This window comes from Octopus bimaculoides, chromosome 3, assembly GCF_046866305.1.
Source record: "Octopus bimaculoides isolate indiv1 chromosome 3, ASM4686630v1, whole genome shotgun sequence".
Classification (NCBI taxonomy): Eukaryota; Metazoa; Mollusca; class Cephalopoda; order Octopoda; family Octopodidae; genus Octopus; species Octopus bimaculoides.
The window spans coordinates 134,043,645-134,064,864 of NC_142930.1; the positions used below are offsets into that span (position 1 = coordinate 134,043,645).

The 21,220-nt window shown below is 38.6% G+C and overlaps 1 protein-coding gene and 1 pseudogene across 1 annotated transcript in view; one reads left to right on the plus strand and one right to left on the minus strand.

Moving 5' to 3' along the window:
• Positions 1-21,220, minus strand: part of LOC106877512 (MAM and LDL-receptor class A domain-containing protein 1) — a 143,535-nt gene that overhangs the window by 23,392 nt on the left and 98,923 nt on the right. The window contains exons 23-26 of the mRNA XM_089349699.1: positions 16,977-17,111; positions 16,228-16,527; positions 8,877-8,990; positions 3,348-3,495 (exon numbers count right to left, since the gene is read on the minus strand). Coding sequence (XP_089205825.1) covers positions 3,348-3,495; positions 8,877-8,990; positions 16,228-16,527; positions 16,977-17,111 — 697 coding nt within the window. The remainder of the gene's footprint in view (positions 1-3,347; positions 3,496-8,876; positions 8,991-16,227; positions 16,528-16,976; positions 17,112-21,220) is intronic.
• On the plus strand, positions 12,553-13,493 carry LOC149136734 (small subunit ribosomal RNA; annotated as a pseudogene; the record flags this gene model as incomplete).

The following is a 21,220-nucleotide window of genomic DNA, read 5'->3' on the forward strand; positions in this document are numbered from 1 at the left end:
AAATCAGATTTAAATCTCATGTACTATTATATTTGAAGTGTTGATGAAAGGGAGACTGATAAACATCATCTCAATGGGGGTCACCATTGTTCAGGAAGTATTTAAAATAAAGGACCGTTTAGTGCAGGCACCTGAAAGATTCTGGCTCTGCATTAAAATAGTCATTAATAAAATAATCTTATTAGAAAGATTATCGAGAACATGTGTATGCATGACTGTTGGAGTTTTTCCGAATAACAGAGGACAGCACTGTCATCAGCGTATTGAAGTTCTGAGATATGTTGCATGTTGGTTAGATGTGTAAATCGAAGTCAACTGAAGATTAGAAAACATCCGCCGTATCGATATTTCATGTCAACTCTTGGATTGCCTGGAGGAACTTCGTGGAGAATTGCAGTCAGATACAAGGAGAATAGCGTAGGTGCCAAGACTCATCCTTGTTCTAGTCAGCACATGATTAGAAATTCTTCTGACAGCATGGTTTGGTGGAATACCGTCCAGAAATATTGTCATGCATTGTTGAACCAGAGAGACAAAGTGACCAGGATATCCAAAACATAGCAGCTCTTGGGACGTTATCAGAGGCCTCTTCTAAATCATAGAAATCAAGGAAATGGGCTTATGTTGTTCCCTGTTTTTCTCTTGGAGCTGCCTTGCGCAGGAAATCATATCAACTATGCCACGAGAGGCACAAAATTCACATTGAAATTCTGGTATGATCTTTTCGGCTACGGTCTGTAGCCGCTTTGGAAGAATCTTAGCAAACACGTGTCCAATGATGGAAAGTAATGATATTCCTCTGTAGTTCCCACAAGCTTTTCGATCATTTTGTTTGAAGATCGTTATTATAAATGCATCTTTTCATTCTTTAGGAACTTGTTAGGATTCTCATATCTCTAGCATGAGGGTGAAGTGAGGGTTTACAAGGGTAAACTTCCATGTTTGATCAGCTCGAAACGGATATTATCTGGGCCTGGAAACTTCCTTCATCTCACTTGCTCCATAGTTTGCTTGAATTCATGAAAAATAGGCCTCCTGCTCATCCACAGCTGAGGAGGATGGTTTAGAACGTTTCTGGGGAAATTTCTCAGCTGTGTTCGAGTTTCTATTTAGAAGTGGGGAGAAATATTCCTTATAGCGTAGGAGTATGTCTTGTGAATCGGTCAGCTTGTTTGTATTGTCAGCTGCTCGAAAGGATCCAGTTGATGTTCGTATTGGTCCAAAGAATTGTTTTCCGGCATAGAAATTACTGAGATCACGTGCACCTACATATCCCTGAAGTTCGACTGCTTTTTGTTGCCACCAAATGTTCTGCACTTCTCTTAGTTTTGTTTGACACACTCGTTTAGCTTTAGGAAATGCTTTTCTTTTTTAGTTTGGATCTTCAGTCTTGTTCATGAGTCAATTGAACATTCTTTTTGTTTCAATCAGGTTGTTGATTTCATAATTGTTTTCATCAAACCAGTCCTGGTTTTTGGTCTTGCTGAAGAGGATGATAGTGTTTGTTGTTTCTGTTACAATTTCGCGAATGGTCCCCCGTTCTTCATCGATAACTCGTCGTTTACTTAATTAGAAATAAATTCCAGGCTTATTTTGGTTTCAAAGGTGGTTACAGTGGCACGGTTCTGGAGTTTTGAGATGTCATATTTTCTACGAGATGATGGTTGATGTTGCATTCTTGGTCTTTATGAATGGTGATTCTCATGCGTGTAGTGACAAGGCGTGGATCTATCTAGCAGTCGTCGGAATTAAGGCCCAATTCTGTGACGAGTACGTCTCTTTTGTCTTTTTGCCTTATGATGGCAAAGTCTATTTAATGCCAGTGTTTAGATCGAGGATGCACCCATGTGGGCTTGAAGCAAGCTGGAAGTTGAAATTGAGTATTCGTGGTGAATAAATTACATTCCTAGTAGCAGGAATTGGATTTGCAATATTCGACGCCTTCTTTACCGATGACATTTTGCCATAGGCGACGGTCCTTTCCTACCCTTGCAGTGAAATCCCCTAGTAACTAGAATTTGTCCGTTGGTGGTGTACTGACAATGATATTACCTAGTTATTGCTAAAATTGATCCTTTACTCCTTGATCAGAATCAATAGTTGGAATATTAGCAGAAATTAAAGTGATGTAACTCTCATTAGGAAGTATTAACTGAAGAGTCATTTGTCGTTCGTTGTTGTTATGTGATGGTCTTGCATGGTGCAAGTCTTAATAGCAAAACCGATTCCTTAGACTCTTCCCTCCAATTCATCCTTACCTTCTCAAAAGAATATATAGCCAGAACCAGTTTCTTCTATTCTTCCTTCTCCTGAAAGCTGTGTTTTACTTAAGGGTGTTATGTCCACATTGAGCCCAGTCAGTCCTTTTCAGACTAACTCAGTGATGTCAATGTTGAGAAAAGTTCTAACATTCCATGCTCCAAAGATCATATTGTTTAGTCTCAAGTTTCTTGTTGTTTCGATCACATGATGGCCGAAACATGTTGACCTGCCAGGTGTGGTTTCCCAACCGGGCAGTTGTGGCGACTTCGTTTAGCTTGCCTTTTATAATATCTTTCTCGATTGAGGTGGGCAGCGATATTTCTAAAGGGCCAGCCCAGACACGAATACAGGACAGGAATTTTAAGTAGTCACTGGAACTTAGGAAAGTGCCCATCAAACATTCACCCCCAGCCGGCAGGTTCAGGACCTGAAGCTTCACGTTTCTCCAAAACATGCTCCCGTCATCCATTCCCTATCGCCCTTGGGCTTTGTAAGAGTTGTTTTGGAGTAAAAGACAACTGGAGTAGAAGAAAGTTCCAAAGCATGGATTTGTTTAAGGTGAACCTCAAGCTTCCAGGAAGTGACCCCCACTCTTGTTTTCATGGTCCCCCTGATTATCGCTCCTTTTTGTGATGGAGAGGCTTGTGTGGACCAATGCCTCTGAAGGCGATATCACCAGAAGTTCTGAACTCCTGGTTTAGAAGGTCGAGGACAAGGACCCAGACTAAAAATGACTAATCTGCAAAAATTCCAACAGTGGAACAAGCGGGCACCGAGTACAAAAGTTCTCAACGCCTGAAGCAGCAGATAAAGATGGCGACGCACAATGAATATGCTACAGAAGGCGCCACAAAAAAACTAGAACCCACTCAGTGGCAGTCCGTTGCAATTTTATAGCTGGATCGTGCATGTCTCATTCTATATGTGCTGCAGAGGAGTGGTAATATAAAGAAAATGAAAAGATTACTTTAGACAGCTATTATTTTTAACAGTTTAAATATAAAACGTATTGTAATAAATCAATATATAGATACTTGTAATAAATGAATATAAAAATACTCGTAATAAATTAATAAATTATTTACTTGAAACCAAAATTGGAGCAGATCGTGTTCAATGTCCATTCAGGGAGAGAGTAGGCACATGTTGTCAAGTATTCCGATCCACTAAGCGTTTTCAATTTTCCGGACCACAAATCTCGACCACCAGTCAATTTATATTTTGGTTTGTTACCTATATCAATAAGACAGAGTACAGATTAAAACATTGAATACTTTTTATTAGGAATGACATCATTTTTGTAACGGTGATGTTAAAAGTTGGTTGGATCACTTTACTAACACTTATTGACCCTGGAAATATAAATGACAGTTTATCCTAGCATGATTTAAATTCAGAATAGTGAGAAATGATAAGGATAGTAAATGCTGCTAATTATTTGATTAAATTTGCTGACACTTTTGCCGACTCTTTACCAAAATGCTTGTTAGGATATTGATTGATATCTTTTGGTTAGACTCAAGTCCAAACTGATTCTATTTTTAATAAAACTGGAAATCAGACATGTAAAGCTGATTCTGGTGTGATTCTAACTCAAAATGTAGATGTAAGAAATTAAGCACCATTTCTCCCAACTCAACACCTTAATATCAATTGTAACATTGGTAATATTGATTCTTTAACTTTGTAATGGATTACAGACCTTTAGAGTAATAAACTAAATTAATGATATTTTAATACATTCCGTGGTTCATTGAAATATTACGTACACTGTTTTATCTTTAGTTTCCCCACGATGAATAAGTTAAGTAGTAATAATATTTAGGAGTTAATTGAACTGAGTGAAAACCGAGCCTACAAAAGTTGGCCTTATGTTTACAAAGACAGAAAAAACGTGTCAGTTTAATTTAACGATTTTTCTGGTGAAGAATATAAAGGAAGCAGAAATTAAAGTCTACAAGAATTCCTTGGGGACTGAGTTCATCAATTTCTATGCGAGGTATTATCACTCTTCATGTTCTTTGGAAATTGCATATATGACTACTTATATTGGTATTCTCTCACTTTAGCACTGCATTTCAAGACGGCATGTCAACATAGGTGCACATCCCAGTGCCTATTTCTGCCATTTTGCCGTTTTGCTGATTCTGATTGAAGTATCGATTGAAGAGATATACAAACGAGGTTAAGGTGGTTTAAAATTTTACATGGCAAAAAGGAAACAGTTATCAGCAAACATAAAACCACTGACAAATGGGAAACGGTCTTGTTAAGTAATCAAAAACAGTGCCAGCAGGAACACTATTCTTGAACAAGACCTTTTTTCATTAGTCGCAGTGCAAACATGTATTAAGAAAACCGTACAACAGAATCTCTGTGTATTTCTTATCTACACATGAAATCAATATTTCACATGCAATAATCTTATAAGCGTAGTAATTATTTTCAAGGTGCATTCAAGTGCTAATTATACAAAACCAAGGAATTACTTGGAGAGCTACCCACGATCCTCCTCCTCCTCCTCCTCCTCCTCCTCCTCCTCCTCCTCCTCCTCCTCCTCCTCCTCAACATTGCCATCATCATTATTTTACGTTCTCTTTCAATGGTGGCTGGCATAGCTTGAACGGCTTGCACAATCTAAATCAGAATGTTTATTGTCCTTTTCAATGAGGGAGGAGAAATATCTCGCAGAAATGTCTCCTTCTTTGCTTGCTTCCTTACGCCTAGGTCCCTTCTAACACCAGTCGCTTTATTTGGTTGCACTCAGTTTATTTTTTGGTGATGACAGTAGTGATGACGATTACTTGTATTCCGTAAGACAATAAAGTTTTCGCTGCTTAACGCTGTTTCCGCTCGCTTCTGGCAACGTGATTAATAGAAGAGATAGAGTTTGAAAGAGATTAACTGAGGTGAAATGGAGAAAGAAGCTGAGTATGAAAGGGAAATAGTGATTAAGACGACAGTATGGAAGAAAAAAGTAAAATGATGGAGATAGTTATGAGAGCATAGAAAGTGGCTTTTTGAAGTTTATATTTGTTGATCAGAGATATATACATAATGTTAGCAATCGGAAGTTGTGAAAAGAGTCACATGTGAAAGGGTGTGAGGGATGTCACTGATGTTTGATTTGGAGGGAGATAGTGTTGCCTAGAAGTAGAGAAGGAAAAATATTCACAAGTAAGAGAGAGTGCTCTTGACGAATAGTCGAGATGGCAAGAGCGTGATAGACGTTAACAAAAGAGTGGCATGGTTCAGTGAAGAAGAAAATTTGAAATAGATAAGAGAGTATTGAATAAGTAAAGAGATATCAGATGAAAACTTAGCAAATACAAAATGGATATCCCTCATACGATCAGGCTTCACAACATCATTCTAAGTCTTCCCGACTATCCCATTTTCTCAGATACCACTCACTTTGAGCGTGTGGTAATTCGTTAGCTATTTGTTGTCATCTTATGCATTTGATTTCCCTACAAACATTGTCTTCTAACTGTATACTGCCACAAGTTTCTCTCATATGCATTTTTACACTCAGATCATTTTACCTCGACATTCTCAAAAACTACCATAACACATCTTTTCATATATTTTCAGAATAATTAAATAAGGTAAAAGAAACTATAAATAACTTCTAAAGAACCTCCCTAGCATTTGAGGCAATTTATTTACCATCTGCCTATCGCCCCGTGTATCTGTCATATAAAATGTCTAAATTCTTTATTAGCCCCCTTTTGATATTATCACTTCTTTCATGCTTCCAGTGTCCACTTTCTACAAACTGATTACCGCCATTTCCCTGATAGTTGTTGAATCTTTGCTAAGTTCACTTCAAGTTATTTCAAAGGCAGGTTTTTTAACATGTCCGAAAATTCTTCACTAAATACTTTACAGATATTCTGTTATAAAAAGTAGATCATCAGCATATAAGAGTTCCCAACGATATTTATTCTTAAACTGACCTGTTAAAGCTTGGAGAACTGCAATGAATAGGTTCGGAAATATAATCGACGCCTATCTATGCACTAAATTCATTGCTGGACTCTTTGTTGACCCTCGCCTTACTTGCTGTAAAATGCTTGAATGGTCCTTATAAGTTTTTGGATACTTTTACTTTCATTGCGAACATCAAATCACAGAGCGATGGATCCTGTTTAGGGTCATCTGCAGATCGATGCATCGGTTTATACTGAGATAGCTGCAATAGTCATTCGGTTGGGCATCTTGCTGAATTGTCTGACTGCCTAATCTAAGGACTAAGTCGTACTTTAGTTTGCAAGATTTAAGCATCTCAGCAGCTATGGTTTCCCATGACTCTATTTCCTTTAACATTAGACGATGCTATGGTAAAGTTTAAGTGCAGTAGACACACACACGCACGCTCACACACATTCATTCTCCTCTTCTCTCTCGCCCACTTCAACATTTTTTTCTTTTCGTAGTCAGTAAGGGCAACGCGCCTTTATCATTACATGCACGCTTTTTGCCCAGCGATTTTTTATTCTCGCTGATGTTTTACCCAGTAATTCAAAGCACCTCAGCCTTCTGATGTTTACATCACATGGTAAATTCCACAAGCCACATTTCGACAATGTAGCTCTGAACGGGATTTTCATTCATTGAAACTCTTATGTCTTCTCTGTATTATAAATTACATTCTTTTCTACCTTTCTGTCATGAATGCCATTTAGGATTTCCTTGGACATAAAGCTGAAGTATCTTTCAACTTCCCTGTATTCCTTTTCTAAATTGTTTTGTTTTAGAATCTTTGTCCGTATAATTCTTACACTACCTTGTTGGTTGATCAATTTTTCTTCTGCTAAGTACTGGGCACTTATTCGTTTACTGGTAACAATAAAGAAATAACTTGTCATTTCGTCTGATTTGTAAGTGATCAAGTGACTGAAATTGTATCGTATGTGTTTAGGTCATTTGCATAACAAAACTCCAAAAACATTGATTATTCTCATTGTTTGTACCATATCCACCAATGTCATCTTTGCATTGCTCAACCGTGTTCATTAAAAGTTCCTGCAATGACAAAAAGTTCTCCGTCACTTATGGTTGCAGTAGCCTGTGCATGGGCCTCAAAAAAGCTGTCACCCTTCAGCCTTAATTGGTGTCTGTGTGTAGAAATAACTGCTGATATCGGTTTGTCACTGATAAGCCCAAGTTCAATTATTCTATCTCATACTCTATCTCGGTTAATTTTCTGCAGCGGTACTCTGTTATCAGTATGCCACTTCCATCGATCTCATCACTGTTTCTAATTATCTAGGCAATATCATGAAAGAGTTAGGTTGCTGTTGAGAAATTAAATCAGAGTGATGGAAGGACAGAGGGAGAGAGGGACAGTGAACTTGTGTGTGAAAGAAAGAAAGAAAGAAAGTGAGATGGAACGAGTCAGAGAATTGTCATACAATTTCATATAGGAACAAAGTACTTCTCGCTCGTGCATGAAATGCAATGATAACATAGCGTTGAAGTAAGGTCACCGATGCGGAAGATCTTTGAAGGCTCGAGAGAGATATGTTGCAATGTTAATTTGTGTGAAGGATAAAATCGATGAAACTAAGAAAGTAGGAATTAAAAGTATCAGCTCGTGTATACAGGTTGGTTACTCTGGCAATGTTATATAATGTGATTTTTTATATACATATAGACTAAACTAACACTATATAGTGACAGGTAATATATGATGAGTGCGTTAATATTGAGAAGGGGACAGGAAGCGGACTGGAAGAATCGTTGGCATACCGAGAAAAATGCTTGGCAGCATTTCGTTTTTACGGTCTAAGTTCTAACTCCGCCGACGTATATTTTCTTTTTCATTCTTTCGGAGTCGATGAAACAAGTATCATTTGAATCGACTTATCCCGACGCCGAAATGGCTGGCATTGTGCCAAATCAATATTCTTTTTTACTCTAGGCACAAGGCCCGAAAATTTGGGGGAGGGGGCAGTCGATTTGATCGACCCTAGTACGCAAATGGTACTTAATTTATCGACACCGAAAGAAAGAAAGGCAAAGTCGACCACGGCGGAATTTGAAACCAATATTAAGAAAGGAAATTCTTAGTGCTACAGCAAACCTTTTCAATCCATACTAGCATAAAACAACAGATACTAAATGATACTGACAATCATGCCAAACCGTTTGATGTTATCGGTTATTACTTGCGTTAGTTTTGACTGACCTCACGTTTGCGTATGCAGGTAATCAGCCAAATCAATAGATATGACCTGCAGATCCACTGTTCCATATAAATCTCTGCCTATCTAAGAATCATATTATTAACTCTAAAACGGAACCGTTAGATCGAATAGGCTGCATTGTAGCAGTGTTTTCAAATATATTTCTGTACACCTGGGTGGTAATGGCAATAATGATGATGATGGTGGTAATGAAAGCGATGGTAGTAATGGCGGGGTTGGTAGTGAACAAAATGATGAAGATCATGATAATCATAACAATAATGAAGTTAACATTTTATGAAGCGTTTAACAAAATTTATTTTTCTTTGTTAAATTGTAACTACTACCGCAACAAAAATTATGGAATAAATGTTAATTATAAAGAATTATATTCGCAGAAATATAAATATAAATCAAACTTACTACCACAACCATTTTCATCTTCTCCATTGGGACAATTTTTTATTCCATCACATTTTTCAGTGTAAGGGTAGCATGTATTATTGTATTTACAAGTATACCAATTTTCACCACAGCCTTTTAAATGAAAAATGAAAGACAATATAAATAATATTATTCGGAGTTAACATTCAATCGATCAGTTAGTTTGTTGATCTGCATGTCTATACATACATACATAGGTAAATATGTTTATGTATACCTGCCACCAGTCCAATAATAAAGAAAAGGAAACAAGAATAAGAAAACTATCTGGTTCACACCCCTCTACTCACCCGAAGTGACCTTTAATATAAGCAAGTATTTCTTAGCACTGATAGATAGACATTTTCCAGTCAACCAGAGTTACAGAAAGCTCTTCAATAGACATAACTTAAAAATCAGTTTCAGCCCAACTACTAATTTTAAAAATATAATCGCACACAACACACACAAACCACAATATGAAACCAGTTGTTAGTGCAGGGATAAAAAATTTGTGCCCGCTAAATAGAGCTTGCATGTCGGAGACCATCATTTATGAAGCCACCATGGACTCTATATCCACTAAGGATACAGTTTCGATGAAGAAATGTGTGGGCCTTACAGAGGGTAATTTCAAGGCCAGGTTCAATAATCACACCTTGAGCCTCAAGCACTGGGATAAAAGGAAAACGACCAAATTATCCAGTCATATATGGTCCTTAAACGATAAAGGTGTCAGTTACAACATCCATTGGAAGATCTTAGCCAAGTGTAAGCCCTGCAGCAACGGCAGCGGAACGTGTGGTTTTTGTGATATAGAAAGATGGCTCATCTGGAAAAGCAGCTTAGACCCCGCCACATGTCTAAATTCAAGAACTGAACTTTTCGGATTATGTCCACATGTGGCTAAATATTTGTTACGTTTTTAGTCCCCCCGAGATTACAGATAGGATTTGCTTTCTATATTGTGTCCACGTACAAGCTTTTTATCTCTCTATACTTTTTACTTATATTTCTTATATATTTTTAATATTTTTTACATTTTTATAGAGATATTGCTTTATAGGTTTATAGCCCATATATTTTTTTACACATATTTTTTTCTGTATTCTACCTTCCACCCTGTGTGTATATAGACGCGCGTATATAGACGCACGTATATAAACGTGTATATGAAACATTTTGTGCGCGTTGTGAATGTGTGCGTGTGTGCGGGTATGTGCGTATATAGACGTGTGTGTGTGTGCGCGCATGCGAGTATGTGCGTATATAGACCTGTTTTACTCTTATTGCTTTTTTACACCTTTTTTTTTACACTTTTTTCTGTATTTTGCATTTAGCCCTGTTTTTTGTTGTGCATGTACGTATATAGACGTGTGCATGAACCCTTTTGTGCCCGCGCGCGCGCGCGTGTGTGCGAGCGTGTGTGCGGGTATGTATATAATTTTTGGCGAATGTGTGGGTGAGCATGTGTGTGTTTCGAGTGAGGGTGGATGAATATATACATACAGGCGCATGTACGTGGGTGTGCGGGCGCGCATGTGTAAGTACGGATTGGTGCACTTACGCGAATACTATGGACATTTTTACTCCCTTACCTTTACTCCCCCCCCTCACTTAGAGGTCATTCTAATAGCTCTTTTGTCTTAATAACGGTCAATCACACAGTTATTTCCCTTTGTTTTAACGGTCATTTTCATAGCAATCTTCGATGGCCAGATAACTGAAGAGATGGTGGCGTGGGTTTCCGCCCCGACATCCGAAACTCGGAGTTTTATCATGGCTACTGAATAATTGTCACATATTATTTACAGATAAATTCCTCTATTTACACAATATCGAGGTCTCTTTTCTTTCTTTTGTTGTCTTACCTTTTCTATCAATATATATATATATATATATATATATATATATATATATATATATATATATATATAAGACCACTCCGTCAATAACAACGACGAGGGTCCCAGCTGATACTGTCAGCGGAACAGCTTGCTCGTAAAATTAACGTGCAACTGGCTGAGTACTCCAAAGACATGTGTGCTCTTAACGTAGTTCTCAGGGAGATTCAGCGTGGCACACAGTGAGATAAGGCCGGCCCTATGAAATACAGATACTACTCATTTTTGCCAGCTGAGTGGACAGGAGCAACGTAAAATAAAGAGTCTTGCTCAAGGAAATTATAATTACTGTGATTATAATTTTTCTCTTACATATTTGTATTGTCTTTTGAGACGTGCGAATGTATTGAGTCTAATTTTGTATTAAATCTAATTTTGATTCAACATCTTTTTCTTCTCCATTTTTTTAATATTTGTTATGCTATATCTATACCTATAACTTTATTTTTCAACTATTATTTTCATATTCTTATTATTTGCTCTGGCTGTTCGCGCGCGCGGCGTCGCCGGCGCCCGCTCGGCCGGTCCAGGGCTGCGCAACCACGCACCCCACTCACCGGTTATGACGATACGGTCGGCCTTCCACATTGGTCGCGGCGCAAATATTAGACTAAGACCGACGCGTACGGGCCGTCGCAGCAGCCGCCGCGCTCCGCACGCGGGTCGAGGCGTGCGGCGGCTTCACGCCCTTCAATTTTTGGTGACTCTGGATAACTGTCAGTACGATCGCACGGGCTAGTATTGACTAGCCTTCCCGCGAGTCCGCCCTATCAACTGTCGACGGCCCGGTAAGTGCCGTCCGTGGTGGCAAGAAGTAACAGGGAATCAGCGTTCGATTTCGGAGAGGGAGCATGCGAAACGGCTACCACATCTCAGGAAGGCAGCAGGGCGCAAATTACCCACTCCCGGAACGGGAGGTAGTGACGAAAAATAACGACTCGGGATTTTGTCGAGGCCCCGCGATCGGAATGAGTATAAATTTGTTAACGAAGATCGACCGGAGGGCAAGTGTGGTGCTAGCAGCCGCGGTAATTCCAGCTCCGGTAGCGTATATTAAAATTGTTGCTTTTGAAAAGCTCATAGTCGGGATTCGGGTCTCGTAAACGTACCCCAGCACGTTCGGGGCGACGGCGCCGTCGCGGGCGCGCCTCGCGCGCGTCCGCTTCGGTTGTCCGTTCACACTCCCGGCCCTATTCGCCGGTGCGTGCGCGGTCGGGCCGCGGAGCTCTGCGCGCATCGCCGCCGCTGCGTCAGCCGCCCCTGCCGTCTTCGCCCGTCCGGTTTCACGCCCACGCGCGGCGTCCCGCCGCTCCGGCCGTCGTCGCCGTCACGCGGGTCCGTGCGGGAGTCACGAGGCAGGCGTCGTCAGGCGTCGCCGCACGCGTTGCGTTAGCGCGACCACCTCCCAGTCGTTTCAGCCCGCACGGTTCCTCCGAGGGTGCTCTTCGCCGAGTGTCCGAGGCGGCCGGTACGTTCACTGTGAAAAAATTAGAGTGCTCAATGCGAGCCCCGCTGGCTTGCATACGAAAAGCATGGAATGATGGAAAATGGCCTCGTATTGCGACGTTAGAGGTGAAATTCTTGGATCGTTGCAAGACGCACTGCAGCGACGGCGTGTGGCAAGCACGTTTTCCTCGATCAAGAGCGAATGTCGGAGGTTCGAAGACGATCAGATACCATCGTAGTTCCGACCGTAAACAATGCCGACTGGCGTTCCGCTGGCGCTCCGCCGGCGATCGCTTCGATGACACGGAAAACCATAGTCGGTTCCGGGGGTAGTATGATTGCAAAACAGAGGCTTAAAGGAATTGACGGAAGGGCACCACCAGGAGTGGAGCCTGCGGCTTAATTTGACTCAACACGGGAAAACTCACCCGGTCCGGACACCGGTAGTATTGACAGATCGATAACTCTTTCTCGATTCGGTGGGTGGTGGTGTATGGCCGTTCTTAGTTGATGGAGCGATCCGTCTAGTTGATTCCGATAACGAACGAGACTCCGGCCTGTTAACTAGCGCGTCGATTAGTGCTTTTCCGGTAGCGAGGCGGCGCCGAAGCCGTCGTCGGTAGCTCCGCGCGCGGCCCGTGCTTGCCGTTGCCGCTGCACTCCTTCGCGTCCGGCGCTGCGACCGCGTGCAGCTGCCGCCTCCCTCGCGGGGGCGGTCACGCTGTGGTTACGGCGTCGGTTGCGAAGCGGCGGCGCTGACCCGGTCGGCCTGGCCCACGCGAGCCCGGCGGCGGCACACTGTCGCGCCCGGGCCAGTCGGCTTGCGAACGCAGCGCTTCTTAGAGGGACGGCCGGCAGAAAGCCGCACGAGGCGGAGCGATAACAGGTCTGTGATGCCCTTAGATGTCCGGGGCTGCACGCACGCTATACTGGAGGTATCAGCGGGCGCGTCGCCCCCGGCCCGAGAGGGTCGGGAAACCTCTGAACCATCTGCCGTGATAGGGATCGGGGCCTGGAGCCAACCCCGTGAACGAGGAATTCCCGGTAGGCGCGGGTCATCAGCCCGCGTCGATCATGTCCCTGCACTTTGTACACATCGCCCGTCGCTACAAACGATCGAACGATCCGGTGAGGTCCTCAGATCTGGCCGACGAGTCCGCTTACGCGCGGCGGCGTTCCGCGCCGTCGTCGGCGCGTTCTCTGATGGCCCGGAGAAGACGACCGAACCCAATCGCTTAGAGGAAGTAAAAGTCGTAACAAGGTGAAGGATCATTACCGCTGCCGCAGCAACCGAGCGTCGTCGTTGTTGTCTCCTCCTATTCCAGCGTGATCCAGCCGATTTCGTAAGCCGCGGCCGGACCCCCTTGCCGTCATCTTCGTCGGTCCTCTAACAGTGCAGCAGCAGCTGCAGCGGCGGACACCCGCACTTTTGCTGCCGCTCTCGCTGCTGCTGACCGCGCAATTCTCATCCAGCCGTCACCCGCCCGACGACCAGTGCGCTCGGCCGACGGTGCTGTACGCTTTGCGGCTCCACGACCTCCATCTCTCTCTCAGTCTTCCTTCCTTCCTTCCTCTCCCAACACAAAAACACTTACACACACACACACTCTCTCGCTCTCACTTTTCCCTCCATTCATCACCCTCTCTTACTATCCTATATATATATATATATCTACCTCTATGCATTCAATAATACTATAAAAAGAAACATTCTCTCAAGGTTTCTCTCAAAATTTGATAAACCTACAAGACTAGGTGAAAGCGCTAATTTATAAAACATGTGACATATGAATAAAAATCTGTAAATATACAGCCATCAGACATCTGAGTACCTGATTATTATTTTTTCTAATGTATAATTCCTGTACATCACTTCCAAATCTTCCAATATACACATGTATATATATATATTATGTATGTATGCAAGTACAAGTGTGTGTGTGAATGTGTCTGTGTAATATGTTAATGAATATATTTGCAAGTTTTGATATTTTTTAACACTATAAGTATGTTATGATAATTGTAATTTCTGTACACATTTTGATGCTTGGTTAGATTAGAGTTGTTGCAAAATTACACTTCTCGATCCCAGATATGAGTAAAAGTCACCTTAATTACTATTTCACTTCACCTTTTATTGAGATAAATAGAAGACTAAAATATTTGATCGAATCCACATGTTTTTTTTATGTCTTCTATGTTTTTTAGCTTATCTTTGACATGATGGCCAAGGCGTCCTAAAACTATTCTCACAATGAAACATGCTGGGACTCTGCTTAGAAGGGTTTAGTCGAATAAATCAACTCCAGTACTTATTCTTTAAGCGTTGTACATATTCTTTTGCCAATCCGTTACGTTACGGGCAAGTACAAAAACCAACACCAGTTGTGCAACGGTCGTAGGGGAACGCACACACACACAAACACATACGCACACACACAAACACACACACATACGCACACAACCGACAAGCTTCCACAAACTTTTCGTCACTCACAAGGTATTGGTCGACCCAAAGCAATGCCAGAAGACACTTGTCCAGGTGCCGTGCAGTTGGAGTAAAACCAAAATCACGTGGTTGCAAACTGAGCCTTTGGACCACTCAGTCGTGCCTACGCATCTCTTCGTAAGAATTAAATTGTCTGTAGAGTAACCTAAGTGATATACTACAATTACAAGATTTAAGAGAATAATCAAGAATATGTCTATGGGCAATACCTTATAGAACTGTTGCTCCTGAATAAATATTTAGCCAAAGAACACTGATTTATATTATATCATTAGGATACGTTCCATGAGAAAGGGGGATGAATGGAGGATAAGTACTGTATAATAACTAATGTTTTTAGTTAATTCACCGCAGGCATATTGTTGTGTAATTAAGCAATATACTATCTGTTGGAAATATATGCTAATCCATCTGGATGCAACAATACAAATGATTTATTTCTCACCTGAGAGAGGAAATAAGCACTGGCTGTATTGACGTTTGGAAAATTGACATATCAAACACGCCTCACTGCATCTTGTTCTTTACCTCTGTATTTTAAGTTCACTTATAAGCAAAAATGATTTTCGTTTTCATCAAAGGAATAAATATCAATATAATTTGATTCCCTTAGTTACATCCTGCATGAATGAAAATTATCTCTCTTTTAGTGAAAGGGAATAAATAGTTGGAGAAAGATTGTCGAATTTTTATTGCTTTCAACAGTTGGTTTTAAAGACCACATTCTATGTTAACCTATTTGGTCTATATTGAACAAACATTGCGATCATCTTATCTTATTGGAATGAACTTTATTAGTGAAGTTAATAAGTTTAAACAACTTAGAAGGTGTTTGTGCTGGCTAAAACTTTGTTAATCGATCCTTACATCAGCTATGATTACATATCAGAGAGTCTGCTATATTTGCATTTAATATGCATAATGATCACATTAGATCATATTATTCGTAATATATATAGCCTTTGATGATTAATCTCCTACTTATATAAATATCACTAATTTCAGGTAGTTGAACATTAACTCGCGTTAGAAATAAATTCTCCAAAATGAAAGTCCTGTAGGATTGCAATGCATACATTCAAAATAAACTACCCGAATATGGTTACTGATCACCCAGATCAAACCATGATTTAAATGGAAATTTAAAAGGTGAAGTAAATAGATTTAAGATTTTCTCATTAAGCTTGAAGCATGTCAAGTAACTTTAGATAGGAATAGAATTAAGTATTACTCACACTGTCGACATAGTAAGAGGCCCTTAGATTTGTCTAAGCTATATTTTCTATATTTATGCCCACTTTTAACAGTTGTTAAGCTTTATACAACGGAGGTTTTGTTCAAGTGGACGAAAGAAACTTTAAATGAATAGTGCTGGAACCAAATTTTTACAGCCTGTGTATGTACTTGTCATTTCCATATGTTTATCCATAACTGTTCGTTTACAGAAATAAAATATCAAAAACAAAAAAGAAAAAAACTTCACATAGCTTACCTTTCTTTGGACATTCGCCTGATTTTGTTACCACACTATCGACAGCCAGTGTAGTTATGTTTCCACCTGAGTATACAAAGGAAATATTGTGAACTCCCTTAGACAGTGTAACATAAGCATTTGTCCAGATTTCAGCATCAAATTTTGAAAGTTTCATTAGCAAAGTCTTATTGCTATAGACTGACAGATTACCATATCCGGAGAATATATAATAAAAGTCCAAACAGAAATTACTTGCCCTGGTTATTTTAGGCAATTCTAGTCGGCTTTCTTTAGTGGAGATGAGACTTATATATTGGCCTAAAAACAGAAAATATTTTTATTGTAAGTAAACATCATCATGAGAAAGCAAGCAAAATGAGCAACAATAGTTTATAGATTTTGATACATTTGTTGATAAGAAAAATTCTCCTTGCAATATAGAAGAAAGTATAAAATCTATTATATGTAGTAATGAAACATAGACAATATTAATTGTATACGCTACTCTGCGATTACAAGTGGATTAATTATTTTTTATTAGCAATTTAAATATTAAATTGCTTGAGAAAGTGCTTGTAAATTTTAGGATGAATACTGAACGAAGATATTGATCTGTGAAAAAGTGAGTTAAAATAAGAATTAACTATAGGAAAAGGGAAACATATAATTATGAAGAGATAGTGTATTGTACGCATATCCGATACATGCTTTCAGGCTATAATAGATATCAATTCAAGGCAAAATTGAAATATTGGAAAATGTTTCACCGTAAGCTGTTCCTTCTGAGTAATCGTAACGCGGATTCTTAGATCTTATTCCGAAATCAATTACCCAAGAATTCGGCGGGAAACTTTTACAGCCGCACATATTGCTATCTTCAAAATGACAGTCGAGAGTATTTGCTGAAATTTAAATTAAGAGAAAATTAGTAGAAGATCAAATAATGAACGTAAATTATTAACAATAATATAATACGTTTTATATAAAATCTTGAATATAAAACACGGATGTTTTACGAAAACTGTGGTTAATGGCTTTGCAGAAGTTATTAATAGTTCTATGACTGCTTTGAGAGAACTAAGTATGGTGTATTAGTGTTTAAAATGTGTACGTAACAAAATGTTGATCATTTCATGAGTTTTGTATTAGGATTCTTTCTAATCAATAAACTATTCATAATAGACAAACATACTTTATTGCAAAACCATTCAGATCCTATTGGCATCATTCGAGATTATAATGTAAACTTAAACTTTCTTTACCATTGTATTTCGTTACCATCCTTTTAAGGGTTTACTTAACAATTCCGGGCAAGATACCTTTGCACAAAAGTGATTTAGGGAAAGAACCCGACAATAGCAATTTATGGAGATGAAACAGTTTATGCTGATACAGAAATCCTACTGGCTTGTATTAATATACACAAAATGCAATATGAATTACATAAATAGAATATGGATACTTTTCTTTTATATGAATTACTTTCAAATTAAATATTAACAAGAGAATCAGTAATAGTAGCAAATGGCAATCTTTATATCCTACTTCATATGGATGCATCGTTAGAACGCCGTATTACTGTAGTATTTATCTTGAGAGACCCTCTCATATAGACCTATAATGCCAAGATTACTTTAAAATTTATTTGGAAATTAAATTACTTCTGAAGATTATATCTTTTGAAACTTATAAAGACAACAACATCCAGGATTTAACACAGGGACTTACAGTCTTGTCGGAATTATCGGATAATTTCATACATATACTAACATAATACATGCAGGTAATTATATATATATATATATATATATATATATATATATATATATATATATATATATATATATATATATATATATATATATATATATATGTATATATATATATGTATATGTATATATATATATATATATATATATATATATATATATATATATATATATATATATATATATATATATATATATATATATATATATATATATATATATATAAAGGCATTAGTAACAGAATAAAAACATGTTCGGGTCAACGACTCAACAAAAACAACACCCCTCAAACAAACAATCATATATAAAAAATACACCATGGTCCACAAACACATAAGAAAAGCATATAATATAAAATTAATACCTATATATATAAAGTGTACAATTTTAAAAAGCAAAGCATATATTCTAATAAAAATACAAATATATCTAATTCGAGTTAAAAATATATATAAAAAAACGTAAGATATATATTTTATATATAATAGAATACAAAAGGTCTAAAAATAAAATAAGGCGACTAAATATATATACATATATATATATATATATATATGTATTAATTTTATATTATATGCTTTTGTTATGTGTTTGTGGACCATGGTGTATCTTTTTATATATGATTGTTTGTTTGAGGGGTGTTGTTTTTGTTGAGTCGTTGACCCGAACATAATGTTTTTATTCTGTTACTAATGCGTTTTTATCCTCGTCTCACTTATATTTGAGCATTTCTTTTGCAGTCCTATATAAACTTTTTTGTTTCCTAATAGGAGACAAATATTATTACTGTTATATATATATATATATATATATATATATATATATATATATATATATATATATATATGCATACATGCGTACATAGTACATATGTGAATATATTTATACATGCATGTCTTTATATATCTTTATATGGACATATATTTCTCTTAACTCTTAGATCTCCCAGTGTTATCGGCACAACGGTCAACGAACTTTCACCTTCCTCTAGGCTCCACTAGGATTAAATCCTATCGTATTCATGTCGTTCCCGAAAGTACTGCAACCATGCTTTTCCTTGGTCCTCCTCTTGGTCTACTCCACCTCTTCCAGCGTCCGTTCCATCATGACTCTACTGTGGTAATCGATGCACCATGTCTTGCAAACTTCCTATGGCAGTTCTCATCACTTATTTTTTTCTCACTCGGACCCAGTAAAATACGCCCAAGATTGAATATATATATCTGTGTGTATTCATTATTTACACATAAATATATCCTAAATGAATGACTATTTTCTCATTTTCTCAGTATTGTTTGGATCTCCATTGGCTTGTGGTGCACCACGTATATTTGTCTTCACCTGGAAAATTGGCAGGATTTGCTTTCATCAGACCATATTTTTGATGGTCAAAAATCATCTTTCTTGCAGAGCGTTTTAATACTGATAACATTCGGTGTTTTATTAATGTGTGAAATCATAAGTCTCCTTGCATATTTTTGTTGATATCCAAGGTCTTTCAATAGTGTTTTATATACTCTTTTACTCTTTTACTTGTTTCAATCATTTGACTGCGGCCATGCTGGAGCACCGCCTTTAGTCGAGCAAATCGACCCCAGGACTTATTCTTTGTAAGCCTAGTAACTTATTCTATCGCTAAGTGACGGGGACATAAACACACCAGCATCGTTTGTCAAGCAATGCTAGGGGGACAAACACAGACACACAAACACACACACACACACACACACGTATATATATATATATATACACACATAATATACGACAGGCTTCTTTCAGTTTCCGTCTACCAAATCCACTCACAAGGCTTTGGTCGGCCCGAGGCTATAGTAGAAGACACTTGCCCAAGATGCCACGCAGTGGGACTGAACCCGGAACCATGTGGTTGGTAAGCAAGTTACTTACCACACAGCCACTCCTGTGGAATGTTTTTAACAGTTGCAAATCGATGTTTAATAATTTCCTTCTTATATGTCTTCTTTCTTCTTTGAAAAACGTTCTACTATATCCCACAGCATTCCTTCACTCGGTAACACAGTTTTCGATCCATTTTTCTGACTATGTTATCCAATTTTTCATAATAAAAATATGAATAATAATTTTTGATTGGATTTCCCACATGTAACCCTCATGTAAATTCATTAAAATATTTTCGCCAATTGCTTTCGTTCCTCTGTTTTATTCTCATAGTTATACAATAAAAGCCCAATGAAATTCATTGTTTTTACTTATAGAGAAGAGAAATAACTTTCCTCTTTTGCTATGCCTGGGCTGTTTACAGAAGCAAGTGCCGAGTCCCGTGTGTAATTAGTACCTCTGCACTCGTGGAAATGTCACGAGGGAAAGACTATCAATTTGTTCACAGCATCCATGACGCCTTAAGCGTGTCACATATTGATTACATATCTGACTTAGTGTCTCTCCCTCCAGATATTCTATAGGGGTTCACTCCTACAACCTTTTTAAAAACTCAATAAATTATCCTGCCGGACAGCGACAGTTTAATATTATAATGGGTATGGTTTGTGTAGAACCAGTTCTCCTCTCTCGTCTTTCAAACTTGTATTGGTCTAATGCAACAAGTGCCACGAGGCCAGTAGTTATCAGATTGTAGTATTTATATGGAATTACTTTCTCTTAGATGAGCAGCAAAAGCGCCGAAGGGTCACATCTACACTGGGTCCGAAAGCAATCCCACGATACGCTTATTAATCCCAAGTTGTGACATTAACGAGTTTGATTATCCCGAGTCAGAGTAGACCTAGGTTACAATAGATGATTCTACATTCATTAAAAACCTGGAATTCCCGAACCAGTCATCACTACCAGATACGTGTGTATGTGTGTGTGTATATGTGTGTGTGTCTGTGTGTGTTTCTGTGTGTGCGTATTTGTGTGTGTGTGTTTGTGTGTATGTGTGTGTGTGTACAAACATTGCATATAAACATACTTATGTAATCAAACATATATGGATAACAAAAATATTTTACATAACTTAGTCAATAGATAGTGTGGGGCCTATGAACCTTTACCCGATCTTCGAGTCAAGTTAGAGAGTGATGTATCCTCAAGCCAGAAACCTACCATAAATACTTTCAACAGTGTAGTCTCTGCTAAAAGCTATCAAAATCAACTGGTGGTGTTAAACTGGGCAACGAAATAAGTTTTCCATCCATTAAGGATAGGTTTGTGTGTGATCTCAGAATGCTTTGGCTCGAAACAAATGTCGCAAAACATCTCAT